At 49.2% G+C, this 22,579-nt stretch overlaps 1 protein-coding gene and 1 non-coding gene across 3 annotated transcripts in view; both read right to left on the bottom strand.

The window, feature by feature from the left end:
• The window catches only part of LOC103175619 (protein kinase C alpha type), a 90,296-nt gene that overhangs the window by 21,489 nt on the left and 46,228 nt on the right, over positions 1-22,579 (bottom strand). For both annotated transcript variants that reach the window (XM_042342585.1, XM_042342584.1), the window contains 5 exons: positions 6,297-6,408; positions 4,640-4,771; positions 1,688-1,844; positions 927-1,061; positions 670-760 (listed from right to left, as the gene is read on the bottom strand). In XM_042342585.1, the coding sequence (XP_042198519.1) occupies positions 670-760; positions 927-1,061; positions 1,688-1,844; positions 4,640-4,771; positions 6,297-6,408 (627 nt within the window). The remainder of the gene's footprint in view (positions 1-669; positions 761-926; positions 1,062-1,687; positions 1,845-4,639; positions 4,772-6,296; positions 6,409-22,579) is intronic.
• trnaa-ggc lies at positions 3,589-3,662 on the bottom strand. The gene has a single exon. It is a non-coding gene; the product is annotated as a tRNA-Ala (tRNA).

The raw sequence follows: 22,579 nt of genomic DNA, 5'->3' as shown, positions 1-22,579 counted from the left end.
ACAGTGCAGTGAAGCCCCATTGTAAAACACTCCTCAGGACAGCTCTAGTTACAGCCACTGTATTGTGGGGAACCTGTCAAAACACTCGCTGGAAATCCAGACAGACAATGAGATTCCGTAAGTGAAACCTGTTCCCGGAGCTCGTTGAGGGCCAATCAATCAGGTCAGGGAACTCGAAACCAATAAACACTTTACAGGTTCGACACTATGATCTGTAAGCGTAACTTTCTCCAAATAAACAAATGCAGGGAAATCCTGACCACGTCAAACCAACCACCTGCGGGTATCTGTTCCCACACCCATTCAATTCAATTCGGTTTGTGGCGATTTGCAAATTAGCACCGTCCTCTTTTGGTTACAGTTTATTCTCTGGGATCTCGAGCACGACAGCAGCAACAACTTGCATTTATATAGCGCCCTTCACGTCGTCCCGGAGCGCTTAACAGTGGCGGAGTCTGATGTCACACAGGGCATCACTGAGCCACCCCACACCAACCCCCTCCCCGTCACCCAAGTCCCAGTTGACTTTGACTCTTTAACACCAGGTCTGCACTCAGCCCTCGCTCGGGTCAATCATCGAGGAATCATCATCAGCCACCAGAAACTCTCCGAGACTCCACACGAAGACTTTGAGCGGCCACGGGAGTTTCCGGAAACAGGATTTCTTACCTCAAACTTTTGGCGGAGCTCGGGATTCCCGTCGTCCTCTGGGATGGGGACATTGTAATACTCGCCCTCCTCTTGGTTCAGGAGCTTGAACCTTGGGGTCAGTAAGAGAGAGAGAGAGAGAGAGTCACACGTGGCCTTCCTGGCATTGGTAGAAACGTGTGTGTGGGAGTGTGTGTGGGACTGTGTGTGTGGAAGTGTGTGTGTGTGCGTGTGCGTGCATGTACATGCGTGGGGGGAGGGGGTGGAGGGGTCCTCACCAGCCTGAGGCGGGGGATTTGTAGAGCTCGGAGATGCCGAAGGACAGCGAGCCCATGAAGTCGTTCCTGGTGGTACGGTCCCAGTCCCACACCTCCACCGACAGCCTGCGATCCTTGTCCGTCGGTTTTAGAATACTGCAGGAAAAATACACGTCAGCCACGTTCCCTTTCTCCAAGAGAAAAGAGCAACATTTACTACAACAACAACAACTTCCACGCAAAGTAGCGTATCGGAGAGCTTAGCTGTGTCGGAGCCTGACACCGAGCCGAGGGGAATGGGTTGGGGGGGGCGGGTGGGGGGGGGGAGGGAACGAGACTACAGTTGCGGTTGGAAAAGAAGGTCGTCAGTTGCGATCTGAAGACGGGGAAGAAGAAGGCAAGGTGGAGGGAGGGAGAGATTGAGGGAGGAAGAGATTGAGGGAGGGAGGGATTTAGAGAGGGAGTAATTGAGGGAGGGAGCGACAGAGTTTTGTACAACTGCAGGACTGAGATTAAGGTCAGTGGCACAGTGGGTAGAATGTTCTGGAAGAGTTGCGCCATCATGCTAGCCTTCTTCTCGTATGATCGGGGAGGAGAGAGAGAGCGCGAGGCGGGTGCTGGGAGTCCTGAGTTCAGCGGAGCAGATGGAGCTCAGAGCGTGACCAGAGCTCGATTTCTACCGGGGGAAAAAAGCTTAACAAGTGCCCGAGGCTGAATTCTAACAATAAAGCAGGACAGGGGCAACGGAGTAAAGGTGAACCGAGAGACGCAGAGCTGCTTACAAGTTGAAGGATTCGTTCCAGTGAGGGTTAAGGGTGCAACGCATGGTTTTTGTCTTCTGTTTGCTGTCATGTTTGGGGTCAGGGATCAGTTTCAGCTTCACATAGGGATCCGAGAGGCCGTTGGGATCCATCGGGATTAGGTTTCTCGCCTCCGTCACTGCAGGAGAGACAAGAGGAGAAAAAAGCATTGGTTTACATGGCGGTGACAGCACAGAGGACTGGGTTAGAGACAGCTCCAGTGTGTGGTGATGCTCTCACTGTACACCTAGCCAGGGATTTAGTCATTCATCCCACTCTTGTCTGTGTACTCGAACACAATAGATAATGATATTAAATAATACTAATAATCCTTGCATTTGATATAGCATGTCGTTGAAACGTCTCAAAACGCATCACAGGATATACTGTGAAGTGAACTGACTGTGTATTTTTGAGGGCGAAACGCGGCAGCGAATTCCACACAACAGTCTCACAAACAGCCGTGGATTGAGTGACCAATTTTATTTTGAGGCATTAGTACCCCCGGAAAGCGATCCACCATTCGACTAACGACATACTGCTAGGTAAACAGAGGCGTGCGGAGTAAGGAAACTCGCCTAAGGTTTCGCCCCTCCCTGCCCGGGAATCGAACTCGGGTCCTCTCACTTGCGAGGTGAGCGCTCTACCCACTCCCACCCCACCCTCTTCTCAGATGGCAGATACCCACTCTAATCCCGTCCCCCTGCTCTTTCCCCGCCTCGCTCCCCCAGCTCGCTCTCTTCTAATTGCAAATCCTTTTCGGTTCTTTCATTCTTTAAGTGCGCGTCTAATCCCCTCTCAAACGGGGAATGACTCAGCTGCACACTTGCAGTATCGCGGTTCGTATTCTAATCTCTCACACACTGGTATCTGGTGTCGTGGTCAATTGATACTTTTTAAAAATACCTGTGTTCAGTATTCATTTCCCTTCACAAAACACAGCTTATTTTTGGAAGGTGTTAGGTAGAGCAGCACAGACGGGCTTTGCTTTTTTGACTCACAGATTAACCGGAAGTCCATCTCCCGCACACAGGTCATCGGTCCACTAACCCTAACCTTCGCCCACACGGGCTCACCTCAACGACCAGCGCTGTCACCTCTGCGTCAGAGGGCCGTAGGTTTACGGCACTTCACGGTGCGACACCTTGCTGCATGCCAACGGCTGGTGCATTTCCATATGAATGCAACAGTCACCTACACCCGACAGGAATTCCCCGCGAAGCGCTTTTGAGATTTTATTGTAGGGGGTCAGCGCAGGGTCTGAGGCATACGGAAACCAGTCGTCGTGATTAAAGAGTTTCTGAACCAGACTGAGGTCTACGTACGCCTGGAAATTTTATCAGCTGTAACATTTACTCTCCGTCCGGCAGCTTTCCTTCACGTCGTTCCCCCCCACATTGCCAGCCGCGTCCTGCGTAGGAAAGGGCCAGTGAGTGGTGAGCTCAGCGACGAGTTCACCCTCCGTCCAGTCCAGGGAATAAATGTCTACACTACACAGAGCAGCCACCAGGAGGTGCTAAAGGTCTGCTAGTCAGGGCATCCTGCACAGCACTGGGCTCCGACACTCCGTCTCCTTTACGATCTGAGTCATCACAGAGGCCAAATCCAGGATAAATCTGAGTCACTATATCATTAATAATAATAATCCCCGGATTTGATAGAGCGCCTTATCACGCCGTTGATACGTCTCAAATCGCTTCACAGAATATTCCGTAAAGTAATATTCCGTGCCCACAAACAGTCGTGAATCGAGTGACCCGTGTGTGTTTTTTTTGGAGGGATTATTACCTCCGGAAAGCGATCCGCCAATCGACTAACAACCGGGTTCCTACTTACTGCTAGGGAAACAGAGGTGTGTGGAGTGAGGAAACTTGGCTAAGGTTTCGCCCCACCTGGGAATCGAACCCGGGTCCTCTTGCTCGCCGGGCAAGTGCGCTAACCACTACGCTATGGAACTCCGCTATACAGGGCAAACCCGGCATACATAGCGAGAGACATTGAGGCAGAGGGAGGCAGTGTGCAGTGCTGGAGAAAAAAAAGGCAAATACAATTTGCCCGCCTGATGTGTTCATCACTATGTTCACAAGATGAATCTCAGGTTAGAGAAAGCCGTTTGCCTGGTTAAGCGAATCCTAATAATAGGTTCATCCTTCATTTTAACGCACTTAGCCCAAGACGTTTGAAGAACACAACCTTATTTTGGGAAAAACAAGCTGCCTGGGAGGGACGAGAGGGAGAATAATGGGGCGATTAACAGGCTGTAATCTCATTGAGGGATTCAGATGGTATACGCACAGGGCAGCTCCCAGGGCCTGACCGTAGGTGAGGGGTGTGATGTGCAATGTAGGCCTGTGAGCGTGACCTGCTTAGAACTGCGCCCTGGGCCTGAGATAGGATTACGGCTGGGAAATCGATACACTGCTCTCAGCGCACACTGTCAAATGCAAGGGGCGGTTCGGTTCCATCCAGGACTTTTTGGCCGAGGCAACGACGACAGCAACAACAACAACAACTTGCATTTACACAGCGGCCCTCACGCAGAGTAGCGTCCCAGAGCGTTTCGACAGTGGCGGAGCACGACACCGAGCAAACTGAGCCTGATGAGAATAGGGGTGATTTTGTGTGTGTGTGTGTTTCTCTCTGCGTGTGCGCGGTGTAGTGTGCGTGTAATGATAAAAGCATAATTTATTTTTGTGCCAGGTCATGGTGTGCTGTGCTGTGTTGGGTTGGTGCTGTGCTGTGTTGGGTTGGGTGGTGCTGTGTTGGATTGGGTTGGGGGGTTCCGTGCTGTGTTGGGTTGGGGGGTGCTGTGCTATGCTGGGTTGGGTTGGGTTGTGCCGTACTGTGTTGGGTTGAGTTGGGTGTTGCTGTGCTGTATTGGGTTGTGTTGGGTTCGGTTGGGGGGGTGCCATGCTGTGCCGCGCGGTGCAGTACCTGTGACACTGAGCACCCCATCCTCCTTCATTTTGATGTTGAGGTAGAGCCGTCCGCGCCGCTCGGTGTGGTCGGTGCCGCACATGCTGGGAATGTTGACGACACATTTCTTGTGCACGTTTAGATCACAGGCTGCGGAGCGGAGAGGAAAGCACATCAAACTGTCAGCTCGTCTCAGAGACAGCACCACCCCTCCTCTTCAACCACGCCATGGTGGGGGTCACCCTCCTGTGTATGGTGGGGGTCACCCTCTGTCTGTCTCATCGATGAGCGATGGGGTTGTGGACGTGCCCTCAGCCCTCGAGCTGGCTGCACAAGTCAGTGAGGAGCTCGCACGCTAACGTGGGCTGGTCGCAGTGCCTGAGTCGTAGCCGCAACACGAGCCATGGCTGAGCCTATCTGCCCGCAGAGCGTTTACACTGAGCCACGGTTTATACCAGAGACACTCTCTTTATTGGGGGGCAGGCGAGTGACCTACTTACACCCACACAAACACACATGCACACACGCTCACACACGCAAACGCACTCACACCTGCAAACACGCTCACACATGCAAACACGCTCACACATGCAAACACGCGCTCACACACGCAAACACACACAAGCACAGCGCAGTTTACATCTGTTCGTAATTAATGCGCGGATCGTTTTTTGTAAAACGCTCCCATTAAAAATTCAACGGCGCCAACGAGCAAAACCTCTGAAGGCGTCTATTTGTATGTTTACGCTTCTTGTCAAACGAAGAAAGCGCAGCTAATGGAGAGGAGAGAAAACCGTCAGCAGAGCTCTGTGTTAATCCTTTCATGTGTCGCACGCATGACTTGAATTTCAAACAGGTGGTTATTTATCTCCAGCGTGGAGACACGGCGCGGTAATGAGACTGGTTAGCTTGCCATCGATGGCCTGACGGTCTGATTGGTGACTCTCTGAAGTTTAGCAGTCGCCGTGACAGGTAATTAAGCTGCGCGCCGCCCGGCTGAGAGATGCCGAGTGAAGCATCAACCGGCACCTGCGGGTCTGTATTTACAGGATCTGGTCTTGTCTCTCTCTCAAGCATCTGCCTACACGGGTTCAGACGCTGACCTAAACCGTGTGTAATCTGCTCATCAGCACCACAATCCCAGGCTCGACACTTGTAACTCAATATTTTACACCCAAATCCCATCATTGATGATACAGATCAGAGAACTCAGCCTGCTTCGGTGAAAGCAAAGCGCCTGCATATCTCTGCGGGATTTCAAAGTTATATAATGATCCCATATAATAATGATAATAATCTCTGTATTTCATACAGCGCCTTATCATGTCATTGAGACGTCTCAACTTGCTTCACAGAAATATACTGTCAAGTGAATCGACTGTGTGGACGAAACACGGTGGCCAATTGCGCACAGCAGTGGCCCACAAACAGTTGGGGATTGAGTGACCACAATTTGTTTTGAATCAGTTATTAGCAGCCGGAAAGCGACCCACCAATCGACTAACAACCGGACTTACTGCTGGGTAAACAGAGGCGTGTGGAGTAAGGGAATCGACCTCTCGCTTGCGAGGTGAGCGCACTAACCACTACGCTATGGGACTCCACGATAAACCCCCCCCTCCCGCCCCACTCCCCTCTCCGCTCCCCTGAAGCTGGTGATGGAAAGCAAACTCACTGTCGCATTTCATGCCCTGGTGAATGAGGCCGTACAGCAGAGAACCGCAGTGGTCACAGAAGGTCGGGCTTCCGTAGGTGTGGGCTTTAAATTTGTGTTTGCTTCTGGGGTCCTGGAAATACAACCAGAAAAAAAGAGACGTCATTCTTTGGTATGTACTCTGCTGTTTTGGGGGCATGGAATTCTCAGTGCAGAACGTCACAGTCTGGGACCAAAAACTACTGAGGCTCACACACACAAAGATAATTAATTGGAGGACACCCAGGGGCTGTGGAACTGTTCCCTCAGAGAGAGGAGGAGCTGGGACCAGAAGCACTGGCTGTCCCAACGGGGAGGAAATCAGGAAAATAATTGGACGCGCTCGCTTTTTTTATTAAAAGATATTCGGAATTCTTACACCCTCGGAGATCGCTGAGGGTCTGTGATATGATGTGATTCAGCCCCAGTCAGCCTGTCACCAACTCCTGTTCCATTTCACGAAACTGCTGTTTATCAGTCAGTTCGCTCCTCTCGCTTGTCCGCAAATCCCTTCATGCTCTGGCACCTCACTACCTCTCCGACCTGCTTTCTCCCCACTCCACTATACGCCTCCTCCGCTCAGCTGGCTCTGGCCTCCTGCTCGTCCCCTCTGCTCCACCATTGGCGGCCGCGCTTGTAGCAGCCACTAACCCCCCGAAGCTTTGGATCTCTCTCCCTCAATCCCTCCCCTCTGCCTCGCCCCATCCTTCCCCTCTTTTAGATCACGACCGAGGACCTTCCTCTCCGACCGTGCTTACGGCCGATTCCTCCTTCCTTCCCCCCGCGGCTGGGCATTAGACCTCCACTGCCATGCGTGAAGGACCCTTTATGGGGCCGACAGTTACTGTGACGCCTGAAATCCCATCAGGTCTGAGCTGGGCTGGGAATTTTCGGACAAAGTCCATTAAGCTGTTGAAATCACAAAGCAATTTTGAGAATGATGAGCTTTACCCGAGCTAATGACCATTCGAACCGGATCAGATCACGCTCGGTGAGTAATCCAGTTTCCATTAAATTGAAGAGCACAAGTCAAGCATCGAGGCTGATGCACTGAGCTGAGCCGGTGAGCTAATATTGTGAGGATTTGAAAGTGATTGCGCCCGGGGGAGGGGAGAGAGAGAGAGAGAGAGAGAGAGAGAGGTTGGAGGAGTGGGGGGGGGGGGAGGAAGGTAATGGGGGGGGAAAGGATTTGAGTTGCTCTGGTAACGAGTTAGCTGGCCCTAGCCATCTCACCAGTTGGTCTTATTATTTCCCTGGTTCTGCAGAGCTAAGTAAAAATGTTAATGATTTCTCCAACAGAAGGTCTCCAGGCCGCTGCAGCTGGAAGCTTCAGATAGTAATAATAATAACCCTTGCACTTGATATGATATAGGCACTTATGATATAGTGCCTTATCACGTCGTTGAGACGTCTCAAAGCGCTTCAGGGGATATATTGTAGTGTGGAGTGACTGTGTATTTTGTGGGCGAAATGTGGCAACCAATTGTACACGACAGTGTCCCACATACAGTCATGGATTGAGTGCATTTTATTTTGAGGAGGGTTTATTACTGCCGGAAAGTGAGTCACCAATTCACTAATAACTGGGTTCCTATTTACTGTTGGGTAAACAGAGGTGTGTGTGTGTGTGCAGTAAGGAAACTTAACTAAGGTTTTGCCCCACCCGGGAATCAACCCCAGGCGCTTCTCGCTTGCGAGGCGAGCGCTCTGAACCAATATGCTACAGGACCCCCACCAACGTGTTCATTTCATGGTTCTGGTGACATCTGACATGACATTCAAGCCTCACGACTGAATTACTGCCTCGAACTCCCTGCCTGAAGCCCGTTACCTGACATTTTCAGGTAATTAATAAACACACACACCGAGCTACTGTTAGCACTAAATAATTAGCAGGATTTAATGGGCCCGAGTTGGCATGGCAACACCTCCTTATTGTCTTTGAATGCAGACGGAATGCAAAGGTGGGGATGAGGGAGGGAGTGAGGGTCTCCTGTCAGCCCGTCCCGTTCCAGGTTTCTGTCGGGATCACTCGGATTGCGATCGATGGTTCCCCGAGTAAAGAATTCTTGGTCTCGGCTCAGGGCCTGGAGAAGCGGGAAAGCCAACAGCTTGGGGCTATTCCTGAACGGCGTCAGAAGGTCGAGGGATCAAGCCCTAACAACAGTCTCGGTTGTCACTCCAGCGCAGTGGAGTTTTCAGTACAGAACTGGATGAGCGTTGGGTTTTGGCACTGCCGTCCTTCGGATGAGACTGAAAGTGGGAAGTTTCTTCCAATGCCTTGGCCAACAATCCCCAGATTGCACCACCACGCTGTGCTCCAATGGGCTGTTGCGTTCACCTACAACTTACTCGATGCAGGTCCAGTTACTATAATAATACTGATAAGCCACCGTGTTCCTGATCTAATGACCTATCCTGATACTACACCTGAGTCGAGCAGCAGCAACAACAACAACTTGCATTTATACAGCGTGGGGCAATGTCTCGGAGTGCTTTAGCAGTGGCGGAACCTGACACTGAGCTGGGAGGGAGGGAGGTGGCCGTAAGCATGGTCGAAGAGGAAAGTCTTCAGACGTGGTCTAAAAGAGGGGGAGGAAGGGACAAGGCGGAGGGGAGGGATTGGGTGAGAGCTCCAGGTCTTCGGCGCGGCAGTGGCTGAAAAGTGCGACCGCCAATAGTGGAGCGGAGGGGACGAGGGATGAATAGGAGGCCAGAGCCAGCCGAGCAGCAAGTGCTCCTGAGGCTGTTGTCACTCTCTCTCTGTGCTTACTTAATTTCAAGTGTGTTGATGAGGCTCGGGAAGAGGTCATGAATAAACTATCAAAAGGAGGGCAGCCAAAGCGGACTTCAAACCAGGGCATGGAGGGGGTAGAGCTAGCGAGCGACAGAGAGGGAGAGAGAGCAAGAGAGATGCTAATCTTCCAAGCAACAAACTCGGGAACCATTCATTAGAAACCGTTTGTAATATTCGTCAAAGGTTATAAATGATACATCAGCTGCCAGAAGCTACAGTCAGTAATTCCCAGAGCAACGTGGTGAATGATGGGCTTTAATAATAATAATTATAATCCTTGCATTTGATATAGCGCCTTATCACATCGTCGAGAAGTCTCAAAGCACTTCACAGTCATACTGTAAAGTGTAATGACTGTGTATTTTGTGGGTGAAAGGCGGCAGCCAATTGCGCACAGCAGCGTCCCACAAACAGTCGTGGATTAAGTGACCATATTTTATTATTATTTTATTATTTTTTTTGGGGGGGGGATATAAGAATACATATATATACCATGATACAAAAAGCCAGATCGTCGAGAAACACAGCAGGCAGGTGCTCAAGTCGGTCAGACTTTTGCCTACAAATACACAATCACTACATTTGCCAGCAATTCCCTGTGAAGTGTTTTGAGACACTGACGCTATAGAGCCTATCAAGGACTGCAGTTCAGTGACCCAACTGTGCAGGGATCTGCCCTGCGCTGGGTTTTAGTGACTCGTTGAAGCTTGAGGTAACAGAGGACGGGATTGAGTGAAGGTGCAGTTTACAGCGAAGTGTTGCCAGGTTAATCAGACAAGAGCAGAACAGTTGTTAAACACATGGCTCTTTGTACTATATGAGTGAATTATTTAGTGCAGTTAGCGAAAATTCATGCAGCACTTATGAATAATACACAAGTGTAAGAAATATTCACTCAAAACAAACCAGTAATGTGGGGAGTCTGGGGGAAGGGGGGAGGGGAGGGTCACTGGAGGCACCGACAGTATTCGCAACCCATTTCAGTCAATTAAACATCACAAATCGCTGCCAAACGGGCATCAGAAACACAGCAGTGGGGGGTCCAACTGCCCCCAGCATCAGTTACAGTGAAACTGCCTGTCCTTACTACCTCCAACCCCCCCTCTCCGCTCCCTCTGTCAAAGGGTGGCAGCCCGTGTGAGGAGAGTGCTCACAAAATCCAGTCACTACACTTTACAGTATATTCTGAGAAGCGCTCTGAGACGTCTCGCCGAAATGATAAGGCGCTGTATCAAGTGGAAGGATTATTAATCTTATTATTCTGCCCAGCCGAGAGTTGAGATGAAGCGATGGGGATTCTTTGACTGTTCGCACTTCCCGTCCTCCGCAGTGCAACAACCACCGCCGTCCCTGAGCAATTAACGAGGTGGTTCCATTTTTAAAGCAAGGCTGCAAAAACACTTCAGGACGGCGAGATGGCAAATGTTAGCGAGAGAGCAGATGTTGTAAATCAACAGAGGTACGTGTTCAGCACATTCTGTGAGTCAATAATATCCATCTCCTGGCCTCCCAGCCCACGACATTCCTAGCAGTGAACCCTCTCCCTCAGCACGGACTGACGAGAAGCCAGCATCACAACGGGCGACGGCAGAGGCTCAGACACCGGCCCTTCACCTCGAGGATCTGGAGTAGAGTCCTGTAGTGCAGTGGTTAGCGCGTTCGCCTCACAAACGATAGCTCCTGGGTTCCACTCCACATGCCTCTGTTTACACAGCCGTAAGTAGGAACCCAGTTGTTGATCGATTGGCGGATGGCTTTCTGGGGATCATAATCCCACCCCAACTCCCCAAGAAATGGTATTTTGGTCACTCAATCCATGACTGTTTGTGGGACACTGCTGTGTGCAATTGGCTGCCACGTTTTGCCCACACAATACACAGCCAATCCATTTTTACAATATATTCCAAGAAGCCCTTTGAGACGTCTCAACGATGTGACAAAGTCCTGTATCAAATGCAAGGATTATTGATGATCATTAAATGCTTCTCTCTGTTGGCTGCAAAAGTCTGAGCCTTGAAAGGTTTAGGATAATGTGAATGTGAGACACAGAGAGACAGTCACAGGGCAGTGCGTGTGAGAAACAGGAAATGTGACTTGATCATGGCGAAACATCTCAAAGCGCTTCAGTGTAATTACTGTCAAGCAACAATTACGACTGGAGGCAGAGGTGGAGGCCATTTTGACCGCAGCCAGGTCCCACAGGCAACCCGAGGTGAGCGATTCAGTTTATCTGGAGAACTGTCGACCAGGATACAGCCTGAAACTCCCTCCTTCCTGCCATGGGATCTTTTAGTGTCCTCTTGAAGAGGCACAAGCTGTGCGCAGCAGAATTGTGCTTTGTGCAAGATGTTTGCCAACAAACACACATTTGCTGCACTTGACAGTAACTACTGGCGATTATGATACACAAAATATGATCTACAAAATATACAGTCACTACACTCAGCACTCAATCCCATGAAAAACTCCTGTGGCGTTGACGTGATATGGTTCCATAAAGGTTCGTTACCAGATAAAGCAATCAAAGAATTTCTTTACAACGCAAACAACAGCTTTTATCACTCCCCTGTTAATACCCACTCGTTAATAGTTAGAAAAATAAACGCTTAAGTGCCTCCAACATCCACTGCAAACCTATCACTGCCCTAACCCCAAACTGTTAATCATTAATATTCCTGACCAGATTGGATTGGAGTCAGCTGCAGCTCAGTGTATGGCAAAACCTAGTCAATATTCCCACCACCATCTGTAATGCGTTGATTACAACCCCTTCCCCCATGAGGGTAGACACTGGGTAGATCATGGAGTCCTGTATCGTTTTGGTGAGAGCACTTGCCTCGTAAGTGAGAGGACCCGGGTTCAATTCCTGGGCGGGTCGGGGTGAAACCTTAGGCAATGTTGTAAATCAACATTCCACATACATGCCTATGTTTACTTAGCGATAAATAGGGACTTGGATGTTAGTCGAATGACGAATCACTTTCCAGGGTAATAATCGCTCAAAAAAAAAGTTTGATCACTCAATCTACGACTGTTTGTGGAGTAATTGGCTGCCGCGTTTGATGTAGTATCTAATTGCGTTGTTGAGACATCTGAGAGCGCTTTGCAGGATGTACTGTATGGTGGAGTGACTCTGGGGACTGTTTTGAGGGCAAAACACAGCAGCCAATTGCACACAGCAGTGTCCCACAAACAGCCGTGAATTGAATGAACACATTTTTTTAGAAATTATAAACCCTTTGAAATTACAAACAGTCGGATTTGTGAAATTGACAATAACCAGGGGGTAGAGCATCCTGATCTGTGTCTTGGGGGCGTGGCGGGTGTGTGAGGGTGGGGATGGAAAGGTGGGTGGGGGGTGGGCATGGGGGAACAGGAGCTACTCTCAGCCACACAGAAAACGTAAGTAATCAGGTTGAGGTGACTGCAATAAATGAGGCATCTGTTGAAACCTCGATGCTCGTTTGACAAGGCATTTGTAACCGTTAGTGAGCTCGCTGGAAGAGAAAACAGCACAGCCATGAAGAGGAAAGAGAGAGAGAAAGAAAGAAAAAGAGAACGAGCGAGAAAAGGAGGGAGAGAGAGAGACGACAAATCCAGCAAGGAAAAACAACTGCGAGGACTCGTTATGTAAAGCTCTCGAGCAGATTGTTCAGGAATCATTGACTTGATCGAAAGTTTTACAGCTCAGACTCGACAATAAATCATTCCCCACGGCCATCAATTTCCGGTTGGGGGGAGAGGGAAATCCTGAGAACAGAAGGCGCTGGGCGATGGTTACGAACCATTTTATTTTGTAAATCTCTGGAGCTTCCAGGCAGTGTAACACTATCCTTCAGATGCTTTGTGGTAAATTACTAAAAAGAGGCATCCGCAGGGGCTGGTACCTGTTGTAAATCTCACATTTCAATGTCAGTGTTGAAAGCCAGCCTTGGAGGATGTAGGTTGCCTAACTAGACACTGACAGGACCCCCCCCCCCCACGCTGCGCACACACATTCACTTAGCTCCACCACTGTCTGCACAGTAAGAACAACAACTTGCATTTCTATAGCGCCTGTCACACGGGGTAGCGTCCCGGAGTGCTTGCAATTGATCAAAATGATCCTTGCATTTGATACAGCGCCTTATCACGTCTTCGAGACGTCTCAAAGCGCTTCACAGAATATATTGTAAAGTGCGTATATTTGTGGGCACACAATGCAGCTGCTATTATGGCAAAACATCCCATGGCGTGTCACAGGCAAGTGTAGTGACCGTGTTCGTACGCAAAACACACAAGCTGATGTATTATAGAGTGATTGTGCATTTTGTGGGTGAAACGATATGGAGTATTATTGGCCAGGACACAGCAGGAAGAGAAACTCCTTTCCCTTCTCAATAGTGTCACATAGATCTTCACCGCCTACCTGAACAGGTAGACAAGACCTCGATAGCGCCCTGGAGACACAGTGGGTAACTAACTCTCTGTGTTAAGACACCTCCTCGGTGCCTTTAAATAACTCAGGTCCTGGACACGCACTTTCCTGAGACGGATGGGAATAGATTCCCCCCACCCAGCCTCCCGCAGACACCGTGCCATGTCGCATAGCTCCAGCAGCGAGGCCTCAGCAAGTGAAAGGTCACCCAGTCTTACTGCATTTCCATATTAAACCATACAGCAACAGGCAGGTCCAGTGCAACCCAAAACACAGGGAATAGTGATGGTTCAGAAAGGGCATGAGCAACCCCCACCCACCCACACCAAAATACACACCGTCTCAGAGTAAATGAGAAACGGAGCATTGGCATGAGAGAGGGGGGAGAGAGTTAGGAGGGAGAGCGAGGGGAAAGACAGAGAGAGCGAGAGAGACAGAGCGAGGGAGAGCGATGGAGAGAGGGAGTGCATTGACATATGAGAGAGAGGGAGAGAGCAAGAGGAGGGAGGGAGGGAGGGAGAGAGAGAGAGAGAGAGAGAGCACGAGAAAGACAGAGAGAGGGAGAGCATTGGCATGAGAGAGGGGGGAACGAGAGAGAGAGAAAGAGAGAGTGTGCTGTGAAGGACTAACTTGGAGTTTGGCCAATAAGAACACAGTCGAGTGGGTGTACAAGACCTTGGCACTTCCTGCTCACCTCACAGCTGGCCTGGTTACTGTGCTAACGTACAGACCATCCTGCCTTCTGACCCAAGCAGTTGCTGGAGCACATGCTATTCTTACTTACACTGGGAACATTCCTGGATGGCAATCTGTCTGCGGGCTGAGAGATTGCCTGGAGAAATCTCTTCTGAGCAATACGTCCCGTTAAAGCCAGGTCCCGTTTTGTCTGACTGTTGGGATGGACGTAAAAGATCTTGCCGCATGTTTGGAGAAGAGAAGGGAGTTTCTCTTTCTCTTTCTCTCTCCCTCCCTCCCCGTGTCCTGGCCAGCACTCCCCCAGATAGAGGTGATTATTCACCCCATCCGGATCTGAGTTGCTTGCTCTCAAAAGCTCGCAGTCGGGAAGCTTCGGAGCAGAAATTCCCCGATTGTCAGAGAGCAGAGAGGCGAGGTGCAAAAATAACCCTGTTTATATAAATATTGGGATATCGTTCAACTTTACAAGAGGTGGGAACAATCATTTCATTCATCTCCTGCAGCGCCAGAGACTCTGACCGTGCAAGTCTCCGCAGCCAGTGTTTATAATAGCACTGCCTCAAAGCTATTTACAGCAATTAGTCAGGCGAGTGACTGTTTTTGTGGGCAACAAACAACCAATTGGGTTTATATAGCGCCTTTCACGTTGGGAGGACGTCCTAGGCGCTGGCGGACACGTTGGTTCACCCCCCCACCCCGTGTGCCATTGACTGCTGAGTTTCGCCCGCAAAATATACAGTCAATTCACTTCATGATGTATTCTGTGCTTTGAGACGTCTCAACGACGTGCTAAGGCGCTATATCAAAGGCAAGTATTATAATTATTATTATCATCATTAAAACATGCTCTCGGATCTTTCCTTTCTCTTTAAGGTGAAAGGCAATATATAAAAGCACCCGCTCCCCCCAAATCAAACCCCCTAACAAACCCAGAACACTCTCTCCACTCAGGCCAATTACTCCTTTATAAAACCATTCCCAGATCCTTGGCAGGCACACACCCAGCCGTTTAGGAAAGCTTCACCCATTAGTTAATGGAGCAGAAAACTCTCATTTCAGACTGTAATGAGGCATCGGGCAGCTGCACTCATCAGCAATATACAACCAGAACTATTTACATAATAATAATCCTTGCATTTGATACAGCGCTTTTCACGTCTTCTCGACGTCTCAAAGCGCTTCACAGAATAGACTGTAAAGTAAATTGACTGTATAATTTGTGGGCGAAACACGGCAGCCAATTGTGCACAGCAGCGTCCCACAAACAGTTGTGGATTGAAAATGAGCAATTTATTGTTGTTTTGTTTTGGAGAATTATTAGGCTCTGTGTGGAGTAAGGAAACTTGCCCAAGGTTTCGCACTGCCGGGAATTGAACCCAGGTGTCTCGCTTGCAAGGCGAGTGCTCTAACCACTGAGCTACAGGACTCTACATAGCGGCCATCAAAGACACACACACACACACACACGCACCACACACACTTCCAGATGCATTTAAAAAATAACCTGGTCATTCCCTCCACTGTTTGTGGGACGTCGCTGTGCGCAAACCGGCTGCTGCTTTAAGTACACAGTCACTACATTTTACAGAAAACTCTGAAGCGTTTTGAGATGTTTGGCTGAACACGATGATGTTTTGAATTATGATGATTATTGATAGATGCAATAACCAAGCTGTCAAGAGGCACTGATTTATATGCATGCATTCTGTTCCTCTCTAAAAATCCATGGCGTTTGCAAACAGTATTCGAGGCAAAACTGCTCAGGGATTTATACAAACACACATCCTGAAGACTCCACAGTCGAGCTGTGGAATTTATAGTTTGGAAACAGCAATTGAAGCCGCCAGGCACAACAATACTCTGAGAGTCAGAGCTGAGGTCACAAATTTCCTCACATGGAGGCTTGTGCAAAATGAGAACTGCGCTGCCCCACAAAGCTCTCGAGGAGGAACCAGTCAGAATGTGTAACAGAGAGACAGAAACACTGTCCCATTTTCACACTGACTGACTGTCTCAAAGCGCTTCACAGAGAGGACGGGGAGCACAGAGCAACAACGACGAAACATTGTCTATATATAGCACCTTTCCAGTTGGGAGGACATTCCGAGACACTGGACAGTCCAGGATTTGCACCTGAGCAGGGAGGAGGGGAAGGAAAATTGTAATAATAATCCTTGCATTTGATAAGGCGTCTGATCACATCTTCAAGACGTCTCAAAGCGCTTCACAGGATATACTGTAAAGTGAATTGAATGTATATTTTGTGGGTGAAACGCAGTAGCCAACTGCGCACGGCAGCGTCTCCACAAACAGAATTAAAGAGTGCTGACCAAAGACACAACAAAATGGATTTTTAAAGAGTGTTGTGAAAGAGGAAGAAAAAATTGCATGCAAAGGGATTGGGGTGGTGGGAGGAAGGAGGGGGGAGTTACAGACTGGGGTACTGGGAGCTCCTGATCGACCAGTTGTCCTTAATTAGCATTTTCTGAGGCTTTGCTCAATCTCTGGGAACTGGCTGTTCGTGAAAAGGCATCCCTGCCAAGGTTACGTTGCTCAGCAGAGAACAGAGGCTCCGAGCTCACAGTCTGGGCCGGATCCAAATTCAGGTCACCGAGATCAAAAGGACAGTTGTTGTGGTCGCAGTGTGTTATTTATAATACAGAGCCTCGATAGGCAGCTTGCTTCCCTTCCAATCATGACATTGTTGAGTCCTCCCTGTCCCCACAGCAGCTCCACTATCACCGGCGCAATCTATTCAGAAGCGATTAGAACCTGGCAAACCGATCTTTGTGTTTGCTGGGATGCCTCATCACCACCGTGAAATGCCTCAAAGCTCTTCACCCAATGAACTACCTCCTCATGTAAATAATAATCCTTGCGTTTGATACAGCGCCTGATCACGTCTTCAAAGCGCCTCACAGGATATACTGTAAAGTGAATTGACTGTGTATTTTGTGGCCACATACCTGGCCTCGAACTGGCTGCTGATGTGCAGGCAAACACACCAGCCTTGTCGCAATTGAAAGGACCAATTAATTCAGGGTGTTTTGGCGATGGAGGAAGAGGGACTGTTTGCCAGGAATCTCCGCTCTTCGGCAGCCGGGGTAGAGGATCGACATGAACCCGGGGCGAGAGGCCACGAGCCAAAGTGGCAGAGAGGAGGTTTTAAAGGGCTGAATAGGCAGAACAGCAAATGTAAAGATCTTAATGTGCAGCAAATCATGTCAGATCCCTTTGCTGTGGTTCACACTCAGAGACACACACATTATTATAATAATAACAACAATGTGCAATTATATATTGCCCTTCATGTGGGGAAGTGGCTTGGAGCACACTCTGGGTCCAGACATTCACTTATACTTACAAGTGTACATACATTCACATGGACTGAGATAATAATAATCCTTGTTTTTGATATAGCGCCTTATCTGGTCATTGAGACTTTCAATGCACTTCACAGGATATATTGTGAAGTGGAGTGACTGTGTATGTTGTGGTCGAATTTTTAGATTGTCAGGTGGATTTTGAAGACAGACAGATAGAAGAGAGGGGGTAGAGGCAGAGTGACTGAAGGAGTGGGTTCAGAGGGTGGGGGTGGGGTGTAGTAGCTGAAAGCTCGGTTGTGTATGGTGGGAAACACAGAAGGCTCGATGGGTTGGAGGGGTGGGGGTGGAGGAAAGAATGTTGGCAGAAAGCAAGGCCAAAGACGATCAAAGAGGAAGAGAGGGAGAGAATAAGGGAGGGAGAGAGGGAGGAAGGGATAAGCATGAAGGGATTCAAGGGTGAGTGAGAACCTTGAAGGCAATCCGCTGTGAGACAGTGAGCCCAGCCTGGCAAGGACACAGTCTGCTCGGTTCCTCTCGTTTTTGTGGTGAAAAAAAATCCTCTAACTGGAAATCAAGCCAACACCGCTATTTTACTGCGGTGAAGGAAGGGTCTGGGAATGTCAGTTACACCCTCTTACACAAGAGTCTGATTCACTGCAGCGCCTCGCTGTGACAGAAGGACCTCAGATGTTTACCCGATAAAAGAAAAGAAAGAAAGCATTTCTGCAAAAATATTTCCTCTGCAACTTCGCCCCATTAAAAATAACAGCTTCTGCCTCCTGGCAGCCTTTGCTGGCACGGGGACAGGAGAATAGAGAGGGGGGGGAGGAACGGGAGCTGGAATGATTTGGGGGGAGGGAGGTTATTTTAAGCATAATTAGACCACAGCACAAGTATTTGCTAACCTGAGGCAACAAAAGGAATAGAAAAACATGCCACTCTCTCTCTCTCTCTCTGGATCCAGTGATGGGAAGTAAGCCTGCAGTGTGCTACAGAGCAGCTCGCACTCATTGCTGAGCAGCTAATTGAGAACCAGGAGAAAACGCAATCAATACACTGTGGATAGATAGATCCCTACCACCTCTCTTTGCTCCCCCTCCCCTCCATTCCCCACTCCCCCCACACACACTAGTAATAAAGAAATATCATGCTGCAAAGGTTATGCTACATTCACTAAGGTGCAATTATTAGTTATTTATTTCTGTATTTTACATGTTAAGACAGCGCCTATAAAGTTGCATTGCTGCCTCAAGGTGCAGGAATACAACAATAATAATAATCCTTGCATTTGATGAAGTGCCTCATCATGTTGTTGAGATGTCTCAAAGCACTTCTGGGGATATACCATAAAGCGCAGTGACTGTATATTTTGTGGGCGAAATGCGGTAGCCAATTGTACACAGCAGTGTCCTGCAAACAGTCGTGGATTGAGTGACCAATTTTTGAGGGGGAGGGATTATTACCATGGAAAGCAATCCGCCAATTGACTAACAACCGGGTTCCTACTTACTGTTGGGTAAACCTATATGGGGACTACAGGGTATATGTTTACTATATGGTATATAGAGGGTAGCTTTATGGGGATAGGAGCTGGAAGATGATGGTGGTGGTGGTGGGGGGGGCAGTGTTAGGCTCAGCTGCAATGCTCTCCTAAATCGGACATGAAAGGCGCTGTGTGCACGGCTTCTCTGATGGGAGACATGTCTGTGTCTTCTCACAGGCAGACAGACAACTGTACCCTCACCCCAGCAGCAGCCAGGCTAAATGCTCCGGTGCTGGAGGCTAAGTGAAATTAGGTCACAATGGGTACCAGATAACTAGCGGTGTAAATATTTGATAGAGAGTAACAGCTACCAGGATGTGATTACAAGGCTGCAATCCAACCCCAGTTTAAACGATGAGACAGTGTGGTCGGGGGGTGGGGGAGCTTTCACTAAAATAATCCTGGCATTTAATGCAGCGCCGATAACATCAAAACGTTTCAATATATTTCACAGTAATTGCCGTCACGTGTAGTGACTATTTCCAGGTAAACCTGGCTGCTGTTTTGCTTGCAATATGATTCCACAAAAGATCCGTGACACAACTGAACAATTCTAGTTGGAGGATTGTCGGCCCAGACACTGGGAGAGAGAAATTCCCTTCTCTTTTCCAATGGTGTCAGGAACCTTACTGTCCACCTGAACAAGCAGACTTTGGCTGAACGTCTCACCTGAAGCACGGCAACTCCAACAGTGCAGCGCTCCCCCAGTACTGCCGCGCCTGGACTGTGAGCTCAGTATCCTGGTGCAAGGCTTGAACCCACAACCTTTTGCCCTAGAGGTTGGTGCGCTGCCACCTGAGCTGGCTCAGCGAAGGTCAACTGTCCTCCCCCCACACCACACGTGGGACCCTAAGGTGCACAAATTGGCTGCCACATCGGCGTACAAATACAGTAATTACACACCACAATAAATCTCCGTTAAGCACTTTAAGATGTCTGGACATGATAAGCGTTATATCAGATGTGCGGGCTGCTGTTATTACTGGAAGAAATGACAGACATTTCGTCTCTCCCTCTCCTGTGAGGAATCAAGTCACGAACATTACACCAATCCTGGCAGGGCAGCACGATGTGTGTAAGCATGACAGGAAGGGGAATGTTAGCATTAGACGAAAGGAGAGACCAGGCTATGCAGAGATTGACATCAGCACACAGACTGCGTTTGGGAGGCAGTGTCACTGAGAGTCCCTTCAAGACTTATTAGCAACTGCAGTACAAACCGGCGAGATTTCAGTAGAAACAGGAAGAAAAACCATTGCAAGCAGAAATTGAAGTGAGCTGAGGCTAGCTCGAGAGCCAATAAAGAAGCTTCAGAGATAGAAGATCAGAATTGATGTCCCTTTTTGTTTGTCTTTATGCCATTCACTTCTCTTTTCCTAACTGAAAGTGCTGATGGGATCTGTTCTTAAAGACGGAACTTAAAGCGGAGTTGGGTGATAGAATGATTGTAAATCCCGAGTTGCACAGCCAAGGGGTGAATGACCAATTTATCTTGAGAATTGTGGGGCAGGACAATACAATGTCAACATCTCCATGATTGTAGCAAGTGACTACCAGGATGGTAGAAGGTAAACAAGATGGACCTTAGTCTTTTTTTCGTCCAGCTAATTCCTATGACACTGGGAGACATTCCCTTCTTTTTTCCAATAGCACCTATAATGCTTATGCGCCCAGGCAGACGGGACCTTGGTTTGACATCTCATCTGAAGGGCAGCACCCTTTGATGACGCAGGCCTCCCTCATTACCGTGAGGTAGTGTCAGGCCAGACTTCCTCCGCTCCCCCATACATTCCCCACTTTTCACAAGGAAATGTGTGACATTAATCTCAGGGCGATACCAATCATGACTGCTATCTGTTCGCACATCTCTGCCACGCTTGTCAAATCTCTGCCTCTGGGTGACACTGATGGCCTGACTGATTGACAAATTGCCCAGGGCCCCCCAGCCACATGCCAGGGCCCCCACATTGCCGCTGGATTCCCAGCACACGGCCAGCGTGCTTCTATTTTGGGCTCTTCCTTCTCAGTCACGTGTCCATACTCCAAGGGGTCTGGAAGCCTCAACTTGAGCCAATGTGCTGAGGGGGAAGTTTCCCTCTGAGTCCCATCTGCTCACACACGACACATGAAGTGAGAGCTAGTCTGTGCAGCTTCAACCAGTGCCAGCACTCGGCAGTAACTCAATCCCATCGAATCCTCCCACTGGAGTCAACTACAACTGGCATTTATATAGCTTCCCTACACACAGGGTAGCGTCCCAGAGCACTTGACAGCACAACGTCAAGCCAGGTGGGTGGGGGGTGGCGGGGAGGGGAAGTGACCGTAGGCATGGTCGAAGAGGAAGGAAGGGGCAAGGCGGAGGAATAGAGGAAGAGTGTTCTAGAGTTTCAGTGTAGCGGTTGAAAATGCAGCCACTGATGGTGGAACCGAGGGCACGAGGGCCAAAGATCCCACGACACTATTCTAAAAAGAAAGAGCCTCTCACGGTGTCCTACCCAATAATCCTCCAGATAAATTGGTAATTTACTTCATGAGTGTCTGTAGGACCTATACTTTGTGCAATTGGCTTCTGAATTTGCCTGAACTCACAATTTCTCGTGAAGTGCCTGGAGGCAACTCGCTGTTCCAGGTGTTAAATAAAGTTATTATTAGCTACCTCACACATCTGCAAGAGTCAGAGTGTTGGCATCTTCTTGGCAGAAAGTCTCACGAACAGCAATGCCACGACCTCCCGAGGTCACAACTCAATGTTGCTCTTGTGGAGTTGGACGGGTTCCCTAAGCTTAAGAATCTCAAAGGATGTTTTTCACGAGCGAGCGAGTCAGGATTGCCTTGCAGGCTGCTGGTTTTCATTTGTTACAGAAGCTCTCATAAAAACGTTTCACAGGGAACAGCCACCCGCCAAGTGTAGTGACCGCATTCTGTGGGCCAACGCGACTCACGAGCTTGCTGTGACCAGGCGCTGTGGAAAGACAAGCATTCTGTGACTGGAGCTTGGGTAAAGAAGACTGCACAGAGAGAGAACTGGAGGCATCTGCTAGCAATCAACGTGCCAGTCCTATGCTTTGGCTGAGATGGTTCTGTTGTGGGAGCTGGAAAGACATTGGGTCAATGACTCGGGCTCCAGCTACCAGCGGAGCCTACTTCTGCTGCTATGGCAATGGGGGCCTAATCTCCAGGTTGCAACCAGAAGTGATCTTGAAATTCCGAACTCCCCAACGAAGTGACTCCGCTAACGACAGCAAAATCAGCAATAATAATCCTTGCATTTGATATAAACTGGAGAGAGTGGGCCGAGGCGAGAGGTGGCGGTGGGGGGGGAAAGAGAGTGTGTGCATCAGACTGAAACCTAGCCACACCCACAGTCACCATCCAGACACTGCAGAAGACAGGATGAAAGATGGAAAGCCATTTCCCACTGTGCATTGAACGCGTTACCATGACTGGGCTGAGAGAGGCGATCAATAACACCGCGTGCTTGGGACT

The sequence above is a fragment of the Callorhinchus milii genome, unplaced genomic scaffold, assembly GCF_018977255.1.
Source record: "Callorhinchus milii isolate IMCB2004 unplaced genomic scaffold, IMCB_Cmil_1.0 Scaffold20, whole genome shotgun sequence".
Classification (NCBI taxonomy): domain Eukaryota; kingdom Metazoa; phylum Chordata; class Chondrichthyes; order Chimaeriformes; family Callorhinchidae; genus Callorhinchus; species Callorhinchus milii.
The sequence above is the reverse complement of the archived record's forward strand: the minus strand, read 5'-3'. Positions and strand labels throughout refer to the sequence as shown.